The sequence below is a fragment of the Fundulus heteroclitus genome, chromosome 24, assembly GCF_011125445.2.
Source record: "Fundulus heteroclitus isolate FHET01 chromosome 24, MU-UCD_Fhet_4.1, whole genome shotgun sequence".
NCBI classification, from domain to species: Eukaryota; Metazoa; Chordata; class Actinopteri; order Cyprinodontiformes; family Fundulidae; genus Fundulus; species Fundulus heteroclitus.
This window is the reverse complement of record NC_046384.1, coordinates 12,138,728-12,161,601: the sequence shown is the minus strand read 5'-3', so window position 1 is coordinate 12,161,601 and position 22,874 is coordinate 12,138,728. Positions and strand designations below refer to the sequence as shown.

General features: G+C 40.2%; 1 protein-coding gene and 1 long non-coding RNA gene across 4 annotated transcripts in view; one reads left to right on the top strand and one right to left on the bottom strand.

Annotated features, from left to right (window-relative positions):
* Positions 1-18,969, bottom strand: part of LOC105921455 (DNA-binding protein SATB2) — a 31,792-nt gene extending 12,823 nt beyond the window's left edge. The window contains exons 1-6 of one of the 3 annotated variants that reach the window (XM_012857176.3): positions 18,666-18,969; positions 13,296-13,547; positions 10,385-10,564; positions 6,828-6,954; positions 5,039-5,162; positions 3,041-3,143 (exon numbers count right to left, since the gene is read on the bottom strand). In XM_012857176.3, the coding sequence (XP_012712630.2) occupies positions 3,041-3,143; positions 5,039-5,162; positions 6,828-6,954; positions 10,385-10,564; positions 13,296-13,547; positions 18,666-18,954 (1,075 nt within the window). In that variant the 5' untranslated portion in view covers positions 18,955-18,969. The other 2 variants (XM_012857177.3, XM_012857175.3) reach the window with 2 other exon arrangements.
* Positions 543-22,874, top strand: part of LOC118557724 — a 30,309-nt gene continuing 7,977 nt past the window's right edge. Inside the window, exons 1-2 of the long non-coding RNA XR_004927958.1 lie at positions 543-885; positions 18,786-18,858. This is a non-coding gene — a long non-coding RNA (uncharacterized LOC118557724). The remainder of the gene's footprint in view (positions 886-18,785; positions 18,859-22,874) is intronic.

The window sequence follows — 22,874 nt, the reverse complement described above, 5'->3', positions numbered from 1 at the left end:
CATGCACACGCATTGCATTTGGAGTTTTTTTATGATCACACTGCAAAAAGGGAACTCAAAATAAGTACCATTTTCTTGAAATTAGTATATTTTTCCTTGATTTGAACAGCTAAATCAGACCATTTGCCAATGGAATGAGTATTTTTACCCCTAAAAATAACAATTAGATATCCTGCACTTGAAATAAGATGATGGAGATGAATTGTTCTTATTTTAAGTGCGAAAAATCTTATTCCATTGGCAAATAGTCTTATTTACCTGCTCAAATCAAGGAAAAATACACTGCAAAAAGGAAACTAAAAGTAAGTAAAATTTTCTTGAAATTAGTGCATTTTTCCTTGATTTAAGCAGCTAAATAAGACTATTTGCCATTGGAATAAGAGTTTTGCACTTAATATAAGAACAATTCATCTCCGTCATCTTATTTCAAGTGCTAAATATAAAATGATCTTATTTTAGGGGTAAAAACACTGTGGTCTGTTTTTAAAGCCTCTAGGTAAAACAAATAGTTACCCAACGCTGTTATTGTCGGACTAAAAAGTCTTATTTTCCGTTATTAGACAGACGAAAACTTGGCATCAGATTTTTGATCCTGTCTCTTTAATGAGTGCGAGACTCTTGACGGCGTGTGCTGGTTTAGATTATGAGTGTTGGGGAGGCACCGCTGTTTTCCATTAGGAGCTAAGAGCATTTAGTTTTGTCATGTGTATTAAGGGTGACGCTAATGTGAGCCACGTGTGACAGATCCGTCCCGACGAGAGCCGTCGCCGACAGAAGCCTCACGCTGCACAGGCGACGCGCGAAGGCCGAGGTAAACGTCGGCGGGCGCGCGGGGGGCGGACAGGGGAGTGTGAAAACATCAGCAGATTGAAGGCGCTCGGGCAGGTGAGTTATTAACTTGAGCCGTGACGAGCGGTAAGTGTCGGTTTTTAAAGTGTCTGAGTGTCTTTAGGAGGTTTCATTAAGTTAAAAAAAAAAAAAAAACACAACAAAACGATATAAACACTGTCGGCTGCTGAGGTGCAGGGGAGTCAGACTGTCAAAGTTTCCGGCGTGAATGACGAGAGGCAACTTTTAAGGAAGCAAACGCAACAAATGAGATAAAGAACACGATAGAAACCTTTGCTGGGATATAGGAAAACCATTTTGTGAGCTTTAATAGTCTCAATAATTCCTTGGTTCAGTGTTTGGATCCTTTAATTATCAAGCTATATCTGAGCATAACTTTCAACCCTGTGTCTTTTATCCAATACAGATCTGATTGACAGCGAATGCGTCAATCAGAGGTCAGCAAATCAACTTAGATTGGCACGTAGACACGCTTAGGATGACTCAAATACGGCTTCCAGCTGTTACACACGTAGCACCGTCTTTAGTGATGAAGATAAGATAAGATAGGCTTTATTAATCTCACATTGGAGAAATTCACTTGTCACATCGGCTCGGTAATCAATAATCAGAAGAAGGTGCCAAAAGGAGGAAAAGGTGCATCAGGTATATACAGTGGATCAAAAAATAATAAAAATAAATATACAAAAAGTAAATAAAGCAGAGATTTAGGATTATGTACATTCACGGTGGCTATATACATATGTATTGACGTACATTAAAGTGGTAATAACAGCAGAAGTCACTTCTTTTCAGGATTATTGCACAGGTTATTGCACATTAGTTGTTTCAGTTATATGACGACAGAGGAGGAAGAGGGCCAAACAGGTGCTTCTATGGTTTATATTAAAACCAACTAAAATGGTCAGAATGGCAGTCAGCAGTGAATTTTAGATCTTTCAGTCCTACGTTTTAAATGCCTCTCTGCTCCACACTGCAAAATAGGAACTAAAAGTAAGCAACATTTTCTAGAAATTAGTACATTTTTCATTGATTTGAGCAAGTAAATAAGACTATTTGCCAATGGGATTAGTAGTTCTACCCCTTAAAATAAGATAATTAAAAATTCTGCACTTGAAAAATGATGATGGAGATGAATTGTTCCTACTTTAAGTGCAGAAATCTTGGCAAATACTCTTATTTACCTGCTCAAATCAAGAAAAATGCACTCATTTCAAGAAAAATGTCCTTAATTTTAGTTCCGTTTTTGCAGTGCAGCACACCTAAATGCAAATAATTGCATGACCTCCTCGGCAGCCATCAAAGGCTGCAGAGGACTCTTCATCGCCGATTTATCTAAAACCAGCAGGCGCAGTGGGTCCTGAGGACAGGAAGTGGAAACCACTGCTCCAGAGAAGCCTCCCCTGATAAACCAAGGAGTCCTGATTGCATTACGTCCTCCACAGCAAGGATGAAACTGACGGTGGAGATGCAGAAACCTGCCACCTACACTGGGAAACTCCTTAGAATTTCATGAAACATCTCAGTGCGTTGGTTATACCTGTGGCAGACGCGTCACAGTGAGACGGATGAGAACGCTGCAGCGCTCGAGTGCCAAGAGCAAAGGAACGGCGGCACTAATTGGACTTAGCTTTTCCAATTTAGGTTCTGGAAACTTTGGGTTGGTCTTAGTTTGCAGGGAAGAGGCCTTGCATTGCCTTTGTGAACCATAGAAAGAGATTTTATCCACAATTTTAAATACAATCTAATAGAAAAAGACCATTGATGCTTAAATGCATTTAGGGTCTGTAAAAAAATACTTTTATGGCCTTTTTAAAAAGCTGATTTTCTTTTAAGTTCTTAAATTGTGGTGGTGTCTTACATAAGCTTTTCTGAAACCGGTGAAGTTCTCCTTAGCTAAAAAAAAAAAAAAAAAAAAACACCTTAAAAGTGTAAATTTAGATGGAATTTGGAGTAAGTGCACAGACTGCAGCTAATTATTAATTGATCTGGTAAATTCTTGCATGCAGTGATCTGTGACGGCCAGCAAGCATATCTGACGTCATGTGGTCATGAACATATGCGTTTGCTTCACAGGAAACAGCATAAACTAATGTCAGACTTTACAGTTATGGGGAAAAATAAATAGCTGACATTTATTTACCTTCTGAAACTGATGAGCCAATTAATGAGAATGTGGTTGAAAAGTTACCTTTGAAGCGTTTGTATCTCTTGTACCAGCGGCCAAACTCGTGGCATTTGGAGGTGGAGACGTTTGCGTAGTAGGAACTGTTCACAATGGCTGAGATCATACTCTTAGGGGAAAGAAAACAGGACAAGCGTTAATGCTTTGTAGTCCAGAAACATCCATTTTTAACAAAACTATGAGACAAACCTACAAGTAATCAGCCCCGTTTACTCTGATGCCCACAAATATAAACCAAAAAGCATCATGAAGACAAAAAGGAAAGCAGCAGACAGTCATGTCACTAAACCACATGCCAAGCTTTGAACATCTCACAGAGCTCTGATCCAGCAATCATCTAAATATGGAAAGGTTTTGGCCGAGCTGCAAAGCTGTAGTCCCACTAAACGGACAAGCCGGAAAAGAAGAGCACGAGTCAGAAAAGCTCGAACAAAACTGTTTGTCTGGCTTACAGTCAGATCTACAATGGAGAGGCTTAACATGAAATAATATTGACGTGTCAGATTGGCCTAGTCAAAGTCTATTTGAGGATGAGAGGCCAAACCTGTAAGCTAATTCTCAAAAATGTTCTCCATCCAATCAGAGTTTCACGATTAAACCTTTGTAGATCTGCAAGCCCTTTGGAGCCACATTTATTTATTTAATTCATTCATTCACTTAATTACATTATGTAATGTCCCTCGGGGATAAATAAAGTATTTTCAGATTTGAATTATAAAACACTTGCAGCTATAATTCCTGCAAAAAAGATGTTCGACGAAACGTTCTGACTCAGCGGCGCAGATTATAAAAGTATGCGACGCTGCTCGGAAAATGAAACCACTTTACAAACAAGCAACTTTTTTCCTTTCCTTTTTTTTGTTTTTGCTGATCCATTACACAAAAAAATAAAAAATTGCAATAAACAACCCAGTTTGTGGCTGTAATGCAGCAAAAAACGTGGGACGGATTAACAGGTGGGAAAACATTTATGGCACCAATTTTACAGCCGAATCAATTTATTTATGGTTTTTCTGACACCACTTTACCTGCTGGAGGGCAACAGTATTTTGGGACTGCAGATGGCGCTTGGTGGACTTAACCCTAAACCACTAACCAACCCATTCCCCGCTGATTTATTAACACTTGCTGCCCACCCGCCAGTTCCCCTTCCTAATATAACCTGCGGTCACCTCCTCGGAGCAGGGGATGCACCGAGCTCAACATGGGAAACGCCGAGGAGGAAAACTCACATGAGTCAAGCTGCGAACGCGCACCGCCCACACGCTTCCCCTAATCACTAATTACATCATGACTAAGTCTCGGGTATAAATCACCGGTTCGAAATGACACGCTGGAAGGCTAATGACTGTGGGGTGTGTGTGAGCGGCGGGGATAATTGAGGTGTGCGTGCTCGCATCCTTTCCCATGGGACGGTATCGATATTCGCACATGTGACTGAGTCAGATTACACGGTGCGCAGAGTGTGCGGCGAGCTGAGGACGAGAACGTGTGTTTAGAGAACACGCTCAGCGGCGTCTCGGCCATCGCCGCTCGCACGTTCGTGTCAGCGTGTGGAGCAGTGGGGGTTCTTGACCAAATTTAGCAGGGCGGGCCAGGGTGGGGCCAGTGTTTCTTTACAGGGGCACAGAACAAAAGATTTGGGGGGGGGGGGGGACTCAACAGGTTAACATTTCATCATTTAATATATTAAGTAAGCCAAAGAGCCCTGATCTTTTCTCAATACAGCGGGAGCTTAACGTGAAACAGCTTAATTTTTAATTATTGTTATTATTTTGTTATTTTATTATTGGGTAAAAACATAAACGAAAAAAAAAAATACAACTGATCCAAATGACCAGTCAATCATAGTATCTTTGTCAGCATTTATCATCCTAAGAAATTTAATATCATGTCTTTAGTACAGGAGCCAGGAACGGTTCTACAGGGGCACAGGCCCCTATTGGCCCCTGTCTAGAACCGCCCCTGATGTGGAGCCCGAACGAAGCGAATGGCCGCCGATACCTGGGAGAGAGGGCACTCCTTGGCCAAGGTGCTCTGGTTGGTTTCCCTGAGCAGCTCTTTGAGGGCGTTTCTCACTGTGGCGTGGGTCCACTGCTCCGACGGCAGATCCTCCAGCCGGGAAAAGCTGCAGTAAAGATATTCGTTAGGAGCTGATGCTGGACACACTCCACAGCTACACAGTTCCTAAGTGAGCAAAAGCCTGGAGACTTAATTGGTGATCAACAGAAAAGCATTTGCTTGTGAGTGAACTCATTGGTCCTTCTAAAACGGGGGTGTCAAACTCATTTCTATATGAGGCCACTTTGGCGTCATGAAGTCATTAAAAGGGCCGGTTGCACGTGTATAGACGATACTTTTCATTTTATAATTTCATTTCAGTTCACATAGAAGTATAAAAAATGCACAGTAACATAAAAGTAGAAACCTTAGGCCCAGTTTATACAGTTTATATAAAAAAAAAGTTGATATTGGGGTGAGTTACACTTACAGGAAGCACAGTTTTAGCCACTTTATACACTTTTAAAGGATATATGCCTCTATATATGCCCTCTTGAGGGTCGGATAATTTACCTTGACGGGCCGGATTCGGCCCGCGGGCCTTGAGTTTAACACCTGTGTTCTAAAACATAGGGCTCCAGGTATTTGGATTACAGTAGTTGAGGTTGAACTAGCTGCTAAATTTAACCATTTGCTGATGAAAAAAGTCAAGACTAAGACATTTGGTTCCATTCTCGGCTCCGTCTTTGTTTAGTTAGCCTTTACTTAAATGCCACAAAATCATTGGCTCATCTACTTTCCTCCATCAGGGACAAATCTGTAAGAATCTGCTCTGAAAGTTGAACATTTACTCACAATCAACATAAATATCATCAATCGGAGGCTTTTAATGATTTATTTCAACTGATTTATTTTCTTTGACTTGCAAAAATGGGAGTTTTCTGTAATCCAGTCAAGGTCAGAATTGTCCATTAAGGCTTAAATGTATAAATAAGCTCCAGTAATATCTGCTTAAATACAAGAAATTTCACTTTTTGTAGCAACAATAATCTCCTGTTATACTTGTTTTTTTTAATAGGGTAGAAGTGGTGTAAGGAAAGTCTTCTTTGTAGATTTTGGCTCAGTTGGCTCCTTCCATGGGGTTAGGGCTAAAATTCAGTCCATTCAAAATTTCCAACATCTGAGGTTGACAATTAGATGCAGCACTGAGACAATGAGCCCAAACTAGGTTTAAATTTGAGAAAAAAACAGGCCAACATTAAGCTTTTAAGTGAAGGTAGTCATTAATGTTTCCATCCATGCCGTGCAATGCACCAATACACTGCAAAAAGGGAACAAAAAGCAAGTGAAATTTCTTTGAAAAGAGTGGATTTCTCCTTGACTGGAGCAGGTAAATAAGATGATCTGCCAGTGGAGTCAGATTTTTGCACTTAAAATAGGAACAATTCATCTCCATCATCTTATTTCTAGTGCAGTATAGCTAATGTTATTTTAGGGGTAAGAAATACTTATTCCATTGGCAGATAATCTTATTTGCCTGCTCAAAATCAAGGACAAATACTTTAGCACTTTAATACTTTTAGTTCCCTTTTGCCAGTGTACTGCTTCAATTCAGAGACGGACTCTGGCGTTCAAGCATTTTTCACCAAACGAATAATCAAAAGTCCCAAAATTGCTAAAAGTATTAACATTTTTGTCTTGTAGATTTCTTTACCGCTAGAGTGATCAGAGTACAAATTAAATAAGGAAAAGTTGTTTCTCTATGAATACGAACGATAAGCAGCTAGCTGACCTGTGCAGAAGGATGCGCAGTGTAACCATGTGGTAAACATCCAGCAACATGTCCGCCACCGTTGCCTCTGGAGCGTCCGTCAGGTAATGGATGGGCATCGGCTTCCATCGTCCTACTTTAATGATGCCTGCAGAAAACACAAAGCGCAGCACACAGGTTGAGAATCTGCACTAATCCCAATAATCTTGTCTTCAACTCTGTAGTCTTGGAGCATCATCCACCTGGCCTTCCCTCGACCCTCGACTGGAAGTGCAAATGTAAACAGAGCTAATCATGTTCGGATCTCCAAAAATTAAACCCAGACAGTGTAGCCTTGGCCGGCCTTGTTCGTCTGTGCATGCCCACCTTTTTTAAGTTGCATAGGAATTATTATGAAAAAAAAAACACGAGGTATTCTAGATGATTAATCAGAGGAGAAACATGAAATGAGTGCACAATCTGGGAGTCAAACAAACCGGGAACAAGAGCAGGTTTTCATGTGGATGTGATCCAGAAACTGAAATCATCTAAACTTTTACTACCATATTTGCTTCTCTGGAAAAATTTCATAAAATTCCAGTCTGTCTTTCTCCAAGTCAGCTGACAGGCAGGACGCAGCAATAGGTAGGGGAGGGGCAGCGCTTTATTACGCTAGGCGAACTCCAAAGCTTAACCATCTCATTAAGAGGTTATCACTATCGAAGCGGCATTGTAAAAAGTTTCAGCAGTTGTGAAACACTTTTAAAAACCTTCATAGGCGTAACAGAGCCACGTATAACTGAGATTCAGCTAGTTTCTGATTCCATTGTTAACTTATATATTCTTAACATTCACCACTTTCTTTTGGTTTAAACACACTTCAAACCAAACATGTGATTGCAGATCTTTTTTTTTTTTTTTTTTTTACGGTTTTACCTAATCTTATTCCACAACCTTGCAACCAACAAAAGCCAAAAACAGTTTTTGGATTTGTTAGTTGAATTTGTTTTTTGAAATATCCACCTGCTCCCTGAAAAACAATTACTTTATTTATACCTGTAGGTAGATTTGTTTTACAGTGGTTTAAAACACATACATACAATGTAAAAAGTAAAAAAAAAACCCATCATACCCAAAACCAGTCACACAAAGTGCTTGAGGCTCCATAGTTAATTTTATTGGATGCTGCAAGGTAGTTTGAAGCTTCTACAGGGATTTGAAGAAGGCAATTGACACTTTTTCAGTAATAAAACTTTTTTTAAGACAAGTCTAGAGTGGCTTAAATAGGATCCTGTAAATCAGGACAAAAAAAACTTATGCTGGTGGACCCCAAGGCTTAGTTCTTGGTCCACTTCTTTTCTTTTAATATTAAATGGATTTTCCACATGTGAACAAAATTAAAATTTTCCTCTTTTGTTTACCAGTAAAGATTTCAAGATCAGCAAATTATCAGTACAAGTATGAAAAGTAAAATTATCGTTCATCTTGGATTTTTATTCAAACAATTTGGCTAATGTGTCAACATGTTAGGCAGAGTGGCAAAAGTCGTGAAACTTAGCGTAATATCAGAGCAACTACACGAAAAAAAAAAATTTATGCTTCAAATATTCTTAACTCAGTGATTTTTTTTTTCTCCATTCAAATTGTGTAACATGTCGGTCACAAGCAGCATTTTCGCTCAAGCTGCTGAGGATGATGTATAACGGGGCAGTTAAGCCTGTTTATCACATCCTTGACATATTTTTAAGAAACTAAATATGAACTTTTAAATTTAGATTTTAAGGGTTAGGGTTAGATTCTCAGGGTTACTTGTTCATAAGGGCCTCAAGTGAACTTTATATATAAAGCTGAGGTGACATGCTAAGGAATAAAATGTAACTAAACACCCAAAAGTAGCTATAAAACCCTTAGAGAAATAACTTCTTTTGTGCAACTACAGGAAAAGCCCGGCGAGAATCTGTTAGGGGTTTAAAAATACTCATCCAGTCAGAGCCACGCAAGATGCAATTCAATCACGGAGGAAAATAGAAGAGTCTCTGTATAATTTTGGTTGCAACCACACTGGAGGGGGAAAAAAAAAATGCACAACTCCAGCCAAAAATTATTTGAAAAGAAAAGGCTTATTTTTCAGAACAAAACCTAGCTATTTAGGAGAGGTGAGGAGGGGTGGGTGGGTCGCAGGGCGTTGGCCTCTCGGTTACAGTGGCCTGTGTTTACGGGACACCAGGAATGCCAAACTGCTGTGCGCTCACCGAGAAACAATCTGAAAAACTTCGGCTTATCGCACATTCAACACTATCAGCTCCTGGTTCAGATCTCAGCCTGGTGGGAAAACATGTCTGTTTATTTATTTATGTATTCGTTTCGTGGCGTGGGTCTGAGATGGTCGGATACGATGTTGTTGTCGGGGCGGGGGGGGGGTCGGCCACCATGATGCCGAGTGGGCAGACCGAATCGCAGGAGGAGATAAGGGAAGAGAAAGCAGACAGCTTTTATCTAGAAAATACCTTTTCTGCATCGTCCTGATGTTTTCTGCTCTGATAAAGCCGGCTCACCTGGGAAACGGTCGTGTTTTAATTCGTCCGCTTCTCTTAATAATTAATTGCTCATCAGTAACAACACAGCGGTGGGAAAAAAAACCTTTCCTTTCGGGTAGATAAACCGAGACAGACAGCTTAATGTTGGTGGTAAACATTTCTCGTTGGCTTTAATGAAGGAAGCTGAAAACAGTTTAGGACTAAATCTAAAGTTAGAACGTTTCAAGTAAAGCTGTGTGGAGGAGACAAATCTTCAAGGTCTCACAGCAGTTTCAATGGCACTCTTTATATTTTACATTTAATTCAAGTGAAGATAAGTAAAAGCTATTCTAAAGAAGCTTTCAGGTTAAACCTCAAAACATCAGTAAATATACAATTTCATTATCTGTTCATCACGGAGCCCGGGAGAGCTCACTTTAAGTGATATTTTTTTTCAGGTTGTGATTATTTGTGAGCACGTTTCCTTTTAATTGAGTCCTCGAATTAATAAAACTTATTCGAGCACACGTTTTAATTATTCGTGGGTGCGTTTTGGTAGATCGAGATCTCGAATATACTATAACGTGCTCATGTTTACATGTGTCAAGACAATATTGAGTGCACGTTTTACATATTGTGGCCACGTTTAGGTAGAACCATGTTCACTAAATAGTGCACTCGTCTAATAAATTGTGCCCTCGTTTTACTATGCCTAAAATGAGAGCTCAATTTAGTAAAATGAGCTCACACTATAGTAAAACGAGCGTACGATTTAGTAAATTGTGCACACGATTTAGTAAAACGGGCGCACATTCTCTCAACATGCAAAACATTCTGCGATGACCCCTCTAGGGCTCCGTAGTTCATGACTTGATATGAGACTTTACTTTTTAAAACCAAGAAAGTACCCCGGCTGGAGTTTGTTTAAACTTTGAAATTGCAACGTTTTTGAAACAAACATTAATTATACTTTATTTAATTGAGTAGGTACAAGAAAAGGGTCCGAATAAGTTGTCTTATGTTACATTGAGCTGTTCAGTACTGAAACAAACGCCCCGCCTTTCCTGTCCTCCACTCACTTACCCCGAGCCTGCACCGCCGAGTTGTGCGAGTATCCCAGGGCCACCAGGGCCGTCTCCACCAGCTGCGTGAAGAGCACGTCTTTACGCACCAGGACGAACTCGGCGTTACGGTCGCCGCGGCCCTCGCAGTCCCCGCCGGCGTCCGCGTGCTCCACCACGCAGTAGACGGGGATCATCAAGCCTGCGGGAGTTGAAACACATGCGCATGGCTTTTGTGAGATGACTGTCAAACGCATCTTGGAAGAAAAGTAAAAAAACGAAGCAACTGGACTTGTTTTCCGTAGTTGAAGACGTTTCGCTTTCTTTCCAGGAAGCTTTCTCAATTCAAAAAGTCTAGAGTAATGTGGAGTACCAAGCTTTATACTACTGCCCAAACAAAGGCCTTGTAGACTTTTTGAATTGAGAAAGCTTCCTGGAGAGGAAGCGAAACGTCTTCAACTACGGAAAACAAGTCCAGTTGCTTTGTTTTTTACTTTTTTTTTTTTTTGGAATGACCATGACCTGGATGACTGAGAATCTTCACCAGCATCTTGGAAGAAAGGACAGCTGCAGTGATCCAGACATTGGCAGCAGATTAAAGAAGTGGAGAAAGAGCACCGGATTTTTTTTTTTATCACGTTACAACCGCAAACTTCAACTTTGTGTAATAAATCAATGCAACGCAGAGTTTAATAAAAAAAAAAAAAAAAAAAAAAAAAAAAAGTGGCATTTATGGCCCCCAATATAAGAAAAACATTAAATAATGCAGAGGAGTACAGAAGAAAGTACTCTAGCCAGATTAGATCAAAACTCAACCTTTTTGACCTACATGTAAAACAATGAGTGGTTGGAAAACCAACCCTCCCTGAACACAACATCTCTGCTGGGAAACAAGGTGGTGGCGGTATCATGCTGCCGAGATGATTTCCCTCTGTAGCTACGGGAATCTGGTCGGGGGGGTTTACTTTTGAACTGGACCATGACCCTGAACATTTAGAACGAGGCTCATCTGTGTGCTGGAACGGCCTAGTCAAAGTCCAGACGTAAACGTTTCAGAGACCTTGAGCCCTCTTAGAGAGGAAAGGGGCCATAAATGTCAATACTTGGATTCTTTTTGCTCACAATATTACTTGTTGCAGGAAAAGTCATAATATTCACCAATGTCACCACATACTGGATGATTTCCTAACATCACACAGCCCTATTCTTTAAAATACATAAAAACACGTTTTTTAACGGATCCCCAAGTGGATTTGTTACCTTTTTATTTTATTAATATGATTAGTAGAATCAGACTAAAGGGGATTTCTCCAGAAGTCATTGCTGACGTCACCATTTCTGCATTCTTGTCATCTGCTCACCAGAGTCTGTGTGGACGCGGCTCGTTGCGGCGTTGCACAACCGCACTTATGCCTGAGCCGCACATTAAAACCCACATGGGACGAAACCCTCTTTTCAGAAGCGCCGTGAAAACACGCCACGTCCAGGACTCCATTGCTGCCCCCCGGTCCCCACGGCGTTGGGCCGGACCCGGAGCCCCTCCGTTACCGTGGAGCAGCTCACGCCCATCTGGTCCACCGGTTGGGTCCCACGGGAGCTGTCAATCAGCAAGCTGTCAATCCTCCTCCTGACGAAGACGGGACGCCTCAGCCGGAGCCAGAACCGCGGCAGAAACCAGGCACGCCATCGGCCAATAACCCCGGCGCTCGGTGGAAGGAGGCGTCGGCACAGCGTGTCCATGTGTGTGATGATGCATGATTACGTGCTCAGCTTGAGCTCTGGATGAGCGCATTTTATGTGCATTCTGGTCAGCTTGCAGCTCTGAAAAGTGAAAAGGGCCTTTTTGTTTTTCCTTTTGTACGTTTTGACTGTTGCACGTCAGCATCCTCCCTTTTTGCTGGCTGCAGGATGGTCTCCTCCGCTCACAGCCGGTTCAGGAAGCTCATTGTAAGTCAGTGTGACAAAAGCCATCACGACACTGTTTTAATCCTTGGTTAAACACGTTCAGTTACTTTGCTTTTTGCTGGTGAAGATTCTCAGTCATCCAGGTCATGGTCATTCCGAAAAAAGTAAAAAAAAACAAAATAACTGGACTTTTTTTTTCTCCAAAGTTTGAAGATGTTTCGCTTCCCATTCAGAAATCTTTCTCAATTCAAATGTCTGGAGTGGTGTGGAGTTCCAAGCTTTATATCATTGCCCCAAAGGGCCTTGTAATGGCTTAGATAACATGCAACATGCAAACTGAACCGAAACACCCCCTTAGTAATGGCAGGCCAACAATGACCTTAACGACGACCCGTTGCTAAGGAGGCGTTTCGGTTCAGTTTGCATGTTGCATGTTAGCTAAGCCATAACAAGGCCTTTGTTGGGCAGTACTATAAAGCTTGGAGCTCCACATTACTGCAGACATTTGAATTAAGAAAGCTTTCTGGATAGGAAGCGAAACGTCTTCCTACTTCAGAAAAAAAAGTCCAGTTGTTTTGTTTTTTCACTTTTTTCCCCCCAATACTTTGCTTTTTGTCTTAAACTGTGTTAAACAACGTGGTATTTTGCCCTTCTTTCTGACAGTACCAAAAATATCCAAGCGGTCAACTAATCGAACCTCACGTTCCTAAATTTGTGATTTTCGGGTAAACAAACAGTATCCGACGTGATAGAGCCTGATCTGAAGGAGCAGATTCCTGCCAGGTCTGTGCATGACATTTGTTAATTTTAGCTTTGGTTTCATGGACTTTCCTGCACAGGTCAGCTGCTATTTGCACTGCAAGCTAAGCAGGAAGCTTTGGTCATTGTGGCAAAAAACGCACATGTAGTCCTCCAGTCTTTTCTTGCAGCCTCATGCAGTCTTCAAAAACACTCATTTATGCATAAGAGAATTACATATCTAATAAAAAAATAAAAAAAGGAGAAGGTTACTTGCGTGGACGCTTTACCTCCTAAAGGTCTCAGCGGTGCGCTGCCGTTCTGCTGGATCTGCGGAGTAGCCGGGCTGCCGTTCACCTCCAGACGGCTCACCTTGCACTGCGGGGGTCCGCCGGCGGCGGCTGGGCTCTCGGGTTTTGCCCCCCGCTCCTCTGGGCTGGCTCTGTCCTGAAGGTCGGGGCTCTCCGGCCCCCCTCCTCTGCCTCCGCACTGCTCCATCCCAGTGTAGATTTCCAGAGGAGCGCCCAGCACGGTGTACGAAGCTGGTTATAAAAAAAAAAAAAAAAAAGATCCATTGTAACTAAAAGAGAACAATAATTACAGCCATTATATGATGAAGACTCCTAAACCTGAAACTGGAGTGATTTAATAGCATACGCAGGCCCATGAGTTCTGACATGAAACTGCTCATAAGTTTACTTAAAGCGTGATATATAATCTTCCTCTGCTTTTCCTCAGTTCGACGCGAGCGACGAATATCTCGGTTATTTACAGAAAACGGAGGCCTGCGCGGCCGCAGCAGACTAAATACAGAACTGTTTATTATCCTCTGTTTAGACGCAGGAGTACACAACAGGCTGGAGTTGAAGTCGTGAAGGCGTTTAAAGGCGTGGACGGAACATTATAACAATGCACCGTAGTTACAAATAAATAAAAACCGGGCTCAGCTAGTCATTTTAAGCGTCTGCATTTGATCTTTTTCGCACAAGCGTCTGTTCTCGCATTTTCTGGGAGGCTTCCTTCAGCTCGAGCTGCACACAGTCGCACAGTAGTCCAGTTTTTTTTTTTTTTTACCCAGAATCATTTATTTTAGGACTTTTTAATGCAATGATCTTTGTTGAAAGTGTCAGTTTTTGGAGATTAAAAGCGAGTTTTTCCACTTTGACGAAAACAAACTGTTCTCCAAAACGCCTCTTTTTCCTCACTTTACTTTTTAGGTCATCCAAAGCGTTTCACTCATGCACAACATCTTCACTTCTAGCAAATGTATAAAATAAAAAAAAGATTTAAAAAGGGATTTTATAACTTAAATCTTATATAGTTAGCTCGTATGACTGAGCCAGACAATGTGAAAGTAACTCTGCTCCCCCCCCCCGCCAACTCATTAATTTTGCTTGTTAAAAGAAACTGAAGAATGATGTTGAAACCAGATGTGTTTGCAGAAGTAGTAATAAATTACCTTTTTAGCAAAGGATATAGTTTATAAGACCTCCCACTAAGGTATATAAAGATGTGAGCAAATGTGAAGGGCTATAAAATGATGATATTCGAATGCAGCGTTTCATAACTCCATGGAAAAGAAAGCCCTCATCCAGCCAAACAAATAAGACATTTGAATATTACGCAACCTTCATGTCCTCCATTGCGAATTATTGCTGAGTCACATCTAGGGACAGCCAGCTTCTCAGTACCGACGTAAACCAAAGCTTTCTAAAAAAAGCTGAATATTTGTCCAATCCGATACTATTGCTGTAGCTTGGAGTCCCTTAAACGAGATGCCAAAGATGCCGGAGTGACGCGACGTGACGTGTGACCCCTCCCCCACCTGTTGCTGTGCACTGCCAGGCAGCTTGATTAAGAAAAAAAAAGAAAGAAAAGAAAGTCTACTACGCTTTCCGGTCACTCGAAACGAAGATTTGTTAATATTTCTGGTTGCAGTCATAGTGGAGAAACTACGGTTTTATAAAGAAGCCTTGAGACTACAGCAGGACAGCTGATAGCCGCTTGTTACTCTATAAAAAGCTAATAAATAAGCTACTTAATGTTCGCGTTTATTCAAATGCTGCTAAATTTAGCGGATCCCTATTTTGTGCTTTTATTCAGTCTTTACAATAATAAAGATAAATAAATGATTTTAGCAGCAGTGGGAATAACTTGGTTTTATATATTAAAGCAATAGCATCTTGTTTTAGTGAACCGGTTGCTCAACGTTACACCGTGGCAGTCTTATGCCTCCCTTTATCTGGCCACCGTCAGACCTCTGAGATTTGTTCTTTTAACTTTCAAGAGGTAGAAAAACAAGCAAAAAGAGAAACCAAGACCCGCCTGCAAACTAAAAGCCTTTTCGTCTGTCTTTGCACCTCATCGTTTCCAGTAGGACCATCACAAAGACGGTAGCAACACTTGATTCTGGGCTCAAAACTCCCCTCAGAGTCAACATTTGCTTATTTGAGATGGATTTAAACTGAGATTGATATGATGTTTATTACTGTAGCAGCTCGCACCGAGCCGAAGAGTCCAGATACGATCAGATGATCGTTTTCTAGTTAAGTTTTACGCTTTATTTGCACATTGTAGTCTGACGTGCGGCCGATTCTCCTTCAAAACGCCCTGCCTCTTGTGTTTCTCCAGAGCAGATGTTGCATCACCGAGCGGCCGATCTCCTCCCATCCCTGTCCCTTCTGGGTGCAGCTGTTCATCCCACGCTGCCTTTTCTAATTCACCCATCAAGCCTTTATCTTGATTTAATGACCCCTGGTCACCAAAAGCCAAAAAAACATCAGAAATCTCCAGTCAGCTGAGCTCCCCCCCCACACCTTCCTACCCAGTAAATATCCACAAATATGCATTTTAGTGCAGCGCAGGAAAAGGTCTGATGCCGTACAAAGTGCTCCCTCAGCTTGAGTTTCATCTGCTTCTAATAAACACGTTTTTGGAATATTTGGGGGTAATGGATTGAAATCGCACCCCCCCCCCTTTTTCCCCTGCTTCATATTTCCTCCTCTAACGAGAGCAATTATCAAGCCATTAATGAGGGAGACATAAAATGTGGGAACAGAAAGAAAAAAAAAAAGAGAAAGATGGTGGTGGCGTGTTTCAAGAACACACAGGGAAAGCTATTGCATGAGGAATAAATATGCAACTTGAATTAAATAGGAGTCTTGTAAAAAAAACAACAAAAACAAAAGTTTAAAATTGGAAAAAGGGTGTTTTTTTCCCCTCTTTTGAAAGTTCTGACACAAATGCAGAAGTATTGCTAAATAAAAAGTATAGAATTCATCCATTATAAATACTAAGATAAAGTGTTTTTTTAACCAAACATCTGCAGATTTTTATTTTTTTTTATTCTGGGCATTGTCAGGAAGCAAAGTGGTTGTGAGCTTCAGTGACTCCTGCAGAGCCAGGCCAACCATAAGAACCTATTAAAACGCAAAAACACTAAATGCCAGCTTCAGATTTTTATTATAAGCTTTTCAACCCATTTACTATCTGCTATTTGAATGTTAATTAAATAAAACTCTTAATAATAATAATAATGATAAAAAGGTCTCAATTGCATTTCTGGGGGCCTAAAATGTACATAAAACCCACTTCAAGCAGCATATTAGGTGGGCGTGCAGCTAAGAGACCACACACTCCCAGCACAGACTGTTCACTTTACAAGCACACATGGAGGACAAATGTCATGCACTCGGTAGCCGCTGAATGACAAATCGCACATAAAAGTTGATTTATTAAGACAGGGTTTAACCTTAGAGGGTCTGTAGCAGGGGTTTAGGGGTCTGTCAGCGCATCCACTACCGAGTTCAGAGACGCGACTCAACAGGATTTCATTTGGAAGCAGATAACGAAGGTTTTCAGAGGAGTCAACAAACAGAGAGCTGGGGAAATCTCCAAATATAGCTGATCAAAGTGAAGCTGGCTCTAAATTTGGCTTCATTTATAGAAAGAAAAAAAAAAAAAAACACAGATTTTGATGCCTGGATTGTTAGATACAAACCTTACAAGCCTGGAAATTTTTGATAATTCTCCTCAAGATAAATTATAAATAAACTCAAATGTCAAGTCACTTTTAAAAAAAAAAATCTCTACATTTTTCCTAAATAGGCTACCTTAACATATTAGGGAATTACCAACTTTCACAACATTTATTAATACATAAATGTTTCAAATGCCGATTCAACCTGGAGACTATATGAAAAACTTTAATCACCCTCCCAACTTTTAATAAGGCTTTTTCAACATATTTCAGATACATTTTCTATACAAGAATTTGATATATTAAAAATGTAGATTGATTTTGAATGGTCCAATTGCTAATTTACTGTTAAAAACTAGTTAAAAGTCTGAGCATCCTCACCAGTTTCTTCTCACATTGCAAACTCCGTTAAAAAAATCTCTATTTTTCAAGAAGTCCTTCCTAACAGCTGATTAAAAGCAAATCAACATTATTTCCTGCGCTGCCTGAATGTTCACGTCCCGGTTTAAAATTCGGCATACATGAATGCTCATCATCACTCACTGGACGGGCCGTCTCCAGGTTCCACTTCCTCCCTGAGAGGCAGTAAGAAACAGAGCTCTGTGCGCTCACGGGGCCAAAAACACAGCTGCTGCTAATACAATCAGGCTAATAATGGCTCCGTTTGATCCAGGTGTGCCAAGTGAAGCACTATAATCACAAGGTAATCCCAATGTGAGAGGAATAAACAACAAAAAACGGCCCCTTGTTCATGCTCATGTGCATGCTTAATCAGACATGATATTAATTATATTAGCTGCAGCTGCCTTTAACCAACTGCAGGATTGAGAAAAGAGGAGGAAAACGTATGATTGGCAAGCAAAACCGAAACGTCCAGGTTTCTGGAAATAGAGCTGAAGACTTTTAAGTAAATGTGAATTAGGGGGGAAAAAAGCAGCTTGTTATAAAATATTCTTTATGTTGAACCAAATTTGATTTGCTGCCACACTGGGATGTCTTGTTTCAGTTTTTAGCTTTAAAATTATATATCTAATGAAGTAAATCGCCCATCTTAAATATTTCGATCGCTCTGTCTTACGCTTTTTAACTTTATTTTACACTACTCTTGTGTCTTTCTTTTTTTTCCTCTACAAAATAAGTTCATAATATAACAATATTTGCCAAAACTTTGAAAGGTGTCAACCAGGAACAGACATAATTGATCATATAGTAGGAGGAGCTCGTTGATGTGTTAGTTTGAAAAAAAGTCTACAAATAACTTTATTAAGTATATATATATATGCGCCGCTATATATACTATATCTACTATATATACTATCTATGTGTCTATCTCTTCATATCTATATATATACTCTCTATATCCTCTCTATCTCCCGCTATCTGTGTATATATCTCATCTACTTATATCGATCTATCTATCTCTCTTATATTATATCTATACAGATACAAGACCTATAGGTAGCCACATTATAACAAATATCCTCTCCAGCCACTCATAGGTACTATTCTTATGCAGCTATATAGAAAGTAATAGTTTGATATTGCTATAAAGTCTATAAGTGATAAGATTATTATTTTGTGGCCTGTCTAAAAGTTTCAAGAAGTATAGTCATTATAAAAACAACAACATGTTTCTCGTCTCCACGCCCGATCAAAAGTTTCCAGTAAAATGCTCACTCACTTTTCAGGAAGTCACTGCGCAGCCTGGGCGACAAACTCCATCCATTGGTGAAGACGAGTGAATCCAGCCTGATATAAAGTGAATTTCTCCCCCCTAATGTTTCCTTCTTTTTCTTGACAGATCGCAGAGCGGGAGGTGCAGAGAGGAAGAGTGATGAGGGCAGACTGCTGCTGCTGCTGCTGCAGCCGGCGGGGTAAGGAGATGTAAAATGACACATGTAGGGAAAGAAGGGAGGGAAGGAGAGGAGAGGAGGGAAGGAGGGAGGGAAAATCCGGAGGCAGAGTGACATGTACGGACAAATGCGTCTTTTTCTTCCCGTCAAAAATGGTTCTTTAAGTTAAAGTAAAAAAAAAAAAAAAATGAGGATGTTTAGCTTTAGATCCCATAGGTGAGGAAAGATTTGAGGTGCTTATTAATTCTTTCTGACCATAAATGAGTAATGTGATGACAGATTTAGAAAAGCGTATTAATGTCCCAGATGCTGTGATGGGGGGAAAAAAAGGAGATTAATACGAACGCCACACCTTTGTTCGGTATAAGTCGGTGCATCTGACTGAACGTTCATAAATTCTTAACCCCCCTCCCAAAAAAATATATAGTTTTAATAGTTTTATTTGTCTTCACCTCCATCACGGGTGCAGTACTTTGTCCCCTCTGCTGGTGAAACGGGAAACTAAATATATTAGATATTTATTTCTTTGCTGCTACTAATGGATACATAATTGGGCCACTCAATAAATATCTATTAATAAGTGCTTCTTTTAATTTCCGACACCTCTTAAATGTATGCTTTTGAGTCTTGATAACGTATAACGGCGCTAGCAGCTAGATCTAAAAAGAAAATATTGTGAAACGTCTTTTTTGTTGCTCATTTCAGAAAGTTAAACTCATATTATTAAAGGTGATTGCTAGAGAAGCATTTTTTTCCCATGGAATGCATGTTTGTAGAAAGTTAAGTGGAAGGAAAAAGTGCGGTAGGAAAAGGTACATCAGGGAAAAGAGTCAGCACATCGAGTGGGACGATTCCACAGTCAGTGATGATTTAGGGAGCCCTGTCCTCTGCTGGTTCTGGTCTCCTGGATTTTCACAGTCCACAGTCAACGCAGCCGTCTACCAGGACATTTTAGAGCGCTTAATGCTTCCTTCCAGAACCCTGTAGAGAATCCAGGGAGAAGATGAGAGACTCCAGAACCAACAACGCAGATGATCTGAAGGCAGCTATCAAAGCAATCCGGGCTTCCAGAGCATCTCCTGAGACTGGACCAGGAGTACTTTCTACTGGATAGTAAAAAGAAAAGTTTATGACACAAAAGCCTTTGTTGATGGCTAGTCACAGAACTGGGCCAGGGGTACTTTCTGTTTAATAGAACCTAACGTGTTTCTCAGAAAGATGAATTGTCACAGGATTTTAATTTAGTCTTGAATCTTTATTAATCATTCTGTGGCTTTTTAGGGGAATAGCTTCACAGGAACCACGTTGTTACTCACTTGCAGGAAGTCTGTGGCAGCCCGCCCAGCACCGCTGGGAACAGAGGAGAAAGCATGACTGGTCAGGGGTTAAAAAGCCTCAGCTAATAAATCTTTTTATTTTTTAAATGAGACATTGTTCTTCTTTAAGGACGGCATTAAAAATGTGATTCCCCCAGAGACGCGCAGTCCGTTCATCGCTGCTTTATCCAAAATAACAGGTCTGCAGCTCACCAACAGTGTGGTCAGCACTTCTTGATTTATTTAAGATGGAAGAATAGTCACCTATGATTACCGCTCAGCCCGTCTGCCTCCTCCTCTGTGGTTTCTGTGCTGCAAACACTCCACCTGTCCAGCATCATCTTAAACGTGTTTGACTTTCCACCACAACTCACTCACCATCACGGAGACCGAGGGGTTGGCTTCCCAAGACTTGAGCGAGAGCCAGCCAGGCCGTGCCTGATTCAGCAAAGACTCACATTGTTCGTCATGACACACTTCTGATTGTGTTTTTATTACCACATCACACCCCTAAAAACAAGCTAAGGCGCAAACATTTAAAGCAATAAATTGCCCCAATCAGAGAAGCCACCTTCTAATACGTTATTTGACTAATTTAACAATAATCGAATCTTTAAAGTGCTCCTTTATTATTATAAGATTAAAGGTTAAAATATAAAAAATGTGATGAGTTATTGGGAAAAAAAACACATTTTTAAATTAGATTTTGATTTTTTTTGTGTCTATGTGTGCGTCTCGCAGGATGGGTGGGTCCGGTTGCCTTATAGTGTCATAGTAAATAATTTAGGTTATTCCTCCTGTAACATAACTGACTTGATAGAAACAAATATAGATAGATGCCATCTTCCTCAGGTAACAAAGTGGACAGGCTGTTGAAATTCTAAAGACACCAAGATGAACAGGGAGACACACGGAAACAACAACGCACCAGTACATGTATGTGTATATACAAGGTAGGGTTGTTGTGAACCTACGTTTTCAAACTTGGCACTGATGCGATCATCAATACTGTTTTCCTCATTGCAGAATCCTTTAATTAATGTCAGTAAAGCTGTTACATTATTCTAATTCTCTTAATTAGTGCAAAAACTGTAAATAGGAGGCAAGTCATCAGCTATATAGATTCAAACATATATTCAAACATGTTGTGTATAACAATAAACAACAATAATCAATAATCTAACTATGTCAGATACTAACACGTGTTAATGTTTGATGAAAGTTTTAAACTTTAGTTGAACATTTAATTACACTGCAAAAACAGAACCAAAAATAAGTAAAATCTTCTTAAAATTTGTATATTTGTCCTTGATTTGATTAGGAAAATAAGATTATCTGCCAATGGAAAGAAAATTTTACCCCTAAAATAAGATCATTTTAGGGGTAAAATTAATTCACTTGAAATAAGTTGATGGAGATAAGTTCTTCCTATTTTAGCTGCAAAAATCTTATTCCATTGGCATATTATATTATTTACCTGCTCAAATAAAGTACAAATACACTAATTTCAAGAAAAGTTTAACTTAGTTTTAGTTCCGTTTTTGCAGTGTAGAAAACAGGTTTCTTCAGGGTATAAATAAGGACCTGACCAATGCTAATGTAGTCATCAACATGCCTGTCCAGTTTCTGCTGAGTTGGCATCACATTTTATCTGATGATCAGACAGAGCCTGCTGGGAAGTTTTTCCTGGATTCTGACTAGTTTCTAGTCAACCTTTGTCAGCTTCAGTCTGGATCTTCAAAAAAAAAAAAAAAAAAAGGTTTTAGGACACAAGAGGCATACTTTCTCAAATTATAATTGCTTTAACACTGAAACATGGAGCATGTGTGACGTTTTTTTTCTCACCATTTCTCATTTTATTATTAGCATAGCTACTAAATTTTTTGCTACTAAACACAGACGTAAAAGGAATTGTAACTTTTGGTCATTTTATATTTTTGGAGTGTTAAGAGATGGACGTTTGATACCAACCTTGGCAGGGGGCGGAGCCGTATTAGAGCTTTGAGTAAGTTGCTAATAGTTAAAGGGATAATGTTGATGCTCCAGGAGCTTTACTGGCATTTGAAAACCCTTCCAACATGAGACTGTTGATCTTTTAGATGTTTGTCTGCATCACTGGCAGCGTACCTCCAAATCACACCTTTGCTTTGACGTTATTGACCAAACAGGTTTGCAAAGGCTCTTCCTCAGACACACTTGCCGCGTCACGTCAGCATCAGCTCCCAGTGTTGATTGCCGTCAAAGTTGTGAGGAAGAACGGGAAGATGAAAAGGGCTGAGGTTAAATTGATATTGATGAAAGCCTTTGAAAAAAAGTACGTATACTGTCAATTACATCAAAATATTGATTATTTTCACGAGAAACTGAATGTAATGGGACCATCAAGAAAAGATTTCTATTAGATAAATTTCACGTCTTAGGCCCCTTAAAATCTTCAGAAAGACTGCTGGCAAGCAGCCACGTCGAGACATTGCTAAAGAAGCTGGTAGGTTACACAGCAGATCAATGGAAAGTTGAGTGGAAGGAAAAAGTATGGGACAAGAAGCGATAGGGATGACCGCAGCCTTGAGAGGATTACAAAGCAAAGTCCATTCAAGAGATGGGAACAGATTCAGAGATTTAAAAGCCGCCACAAACAAAGTTTTCCTGGAGGTGGGCTACATTAGAAGCGTCTTACCTCAGCTCAGGAAAGAAAGGCTTTTGCTCGGTGCTCCAAAGTCC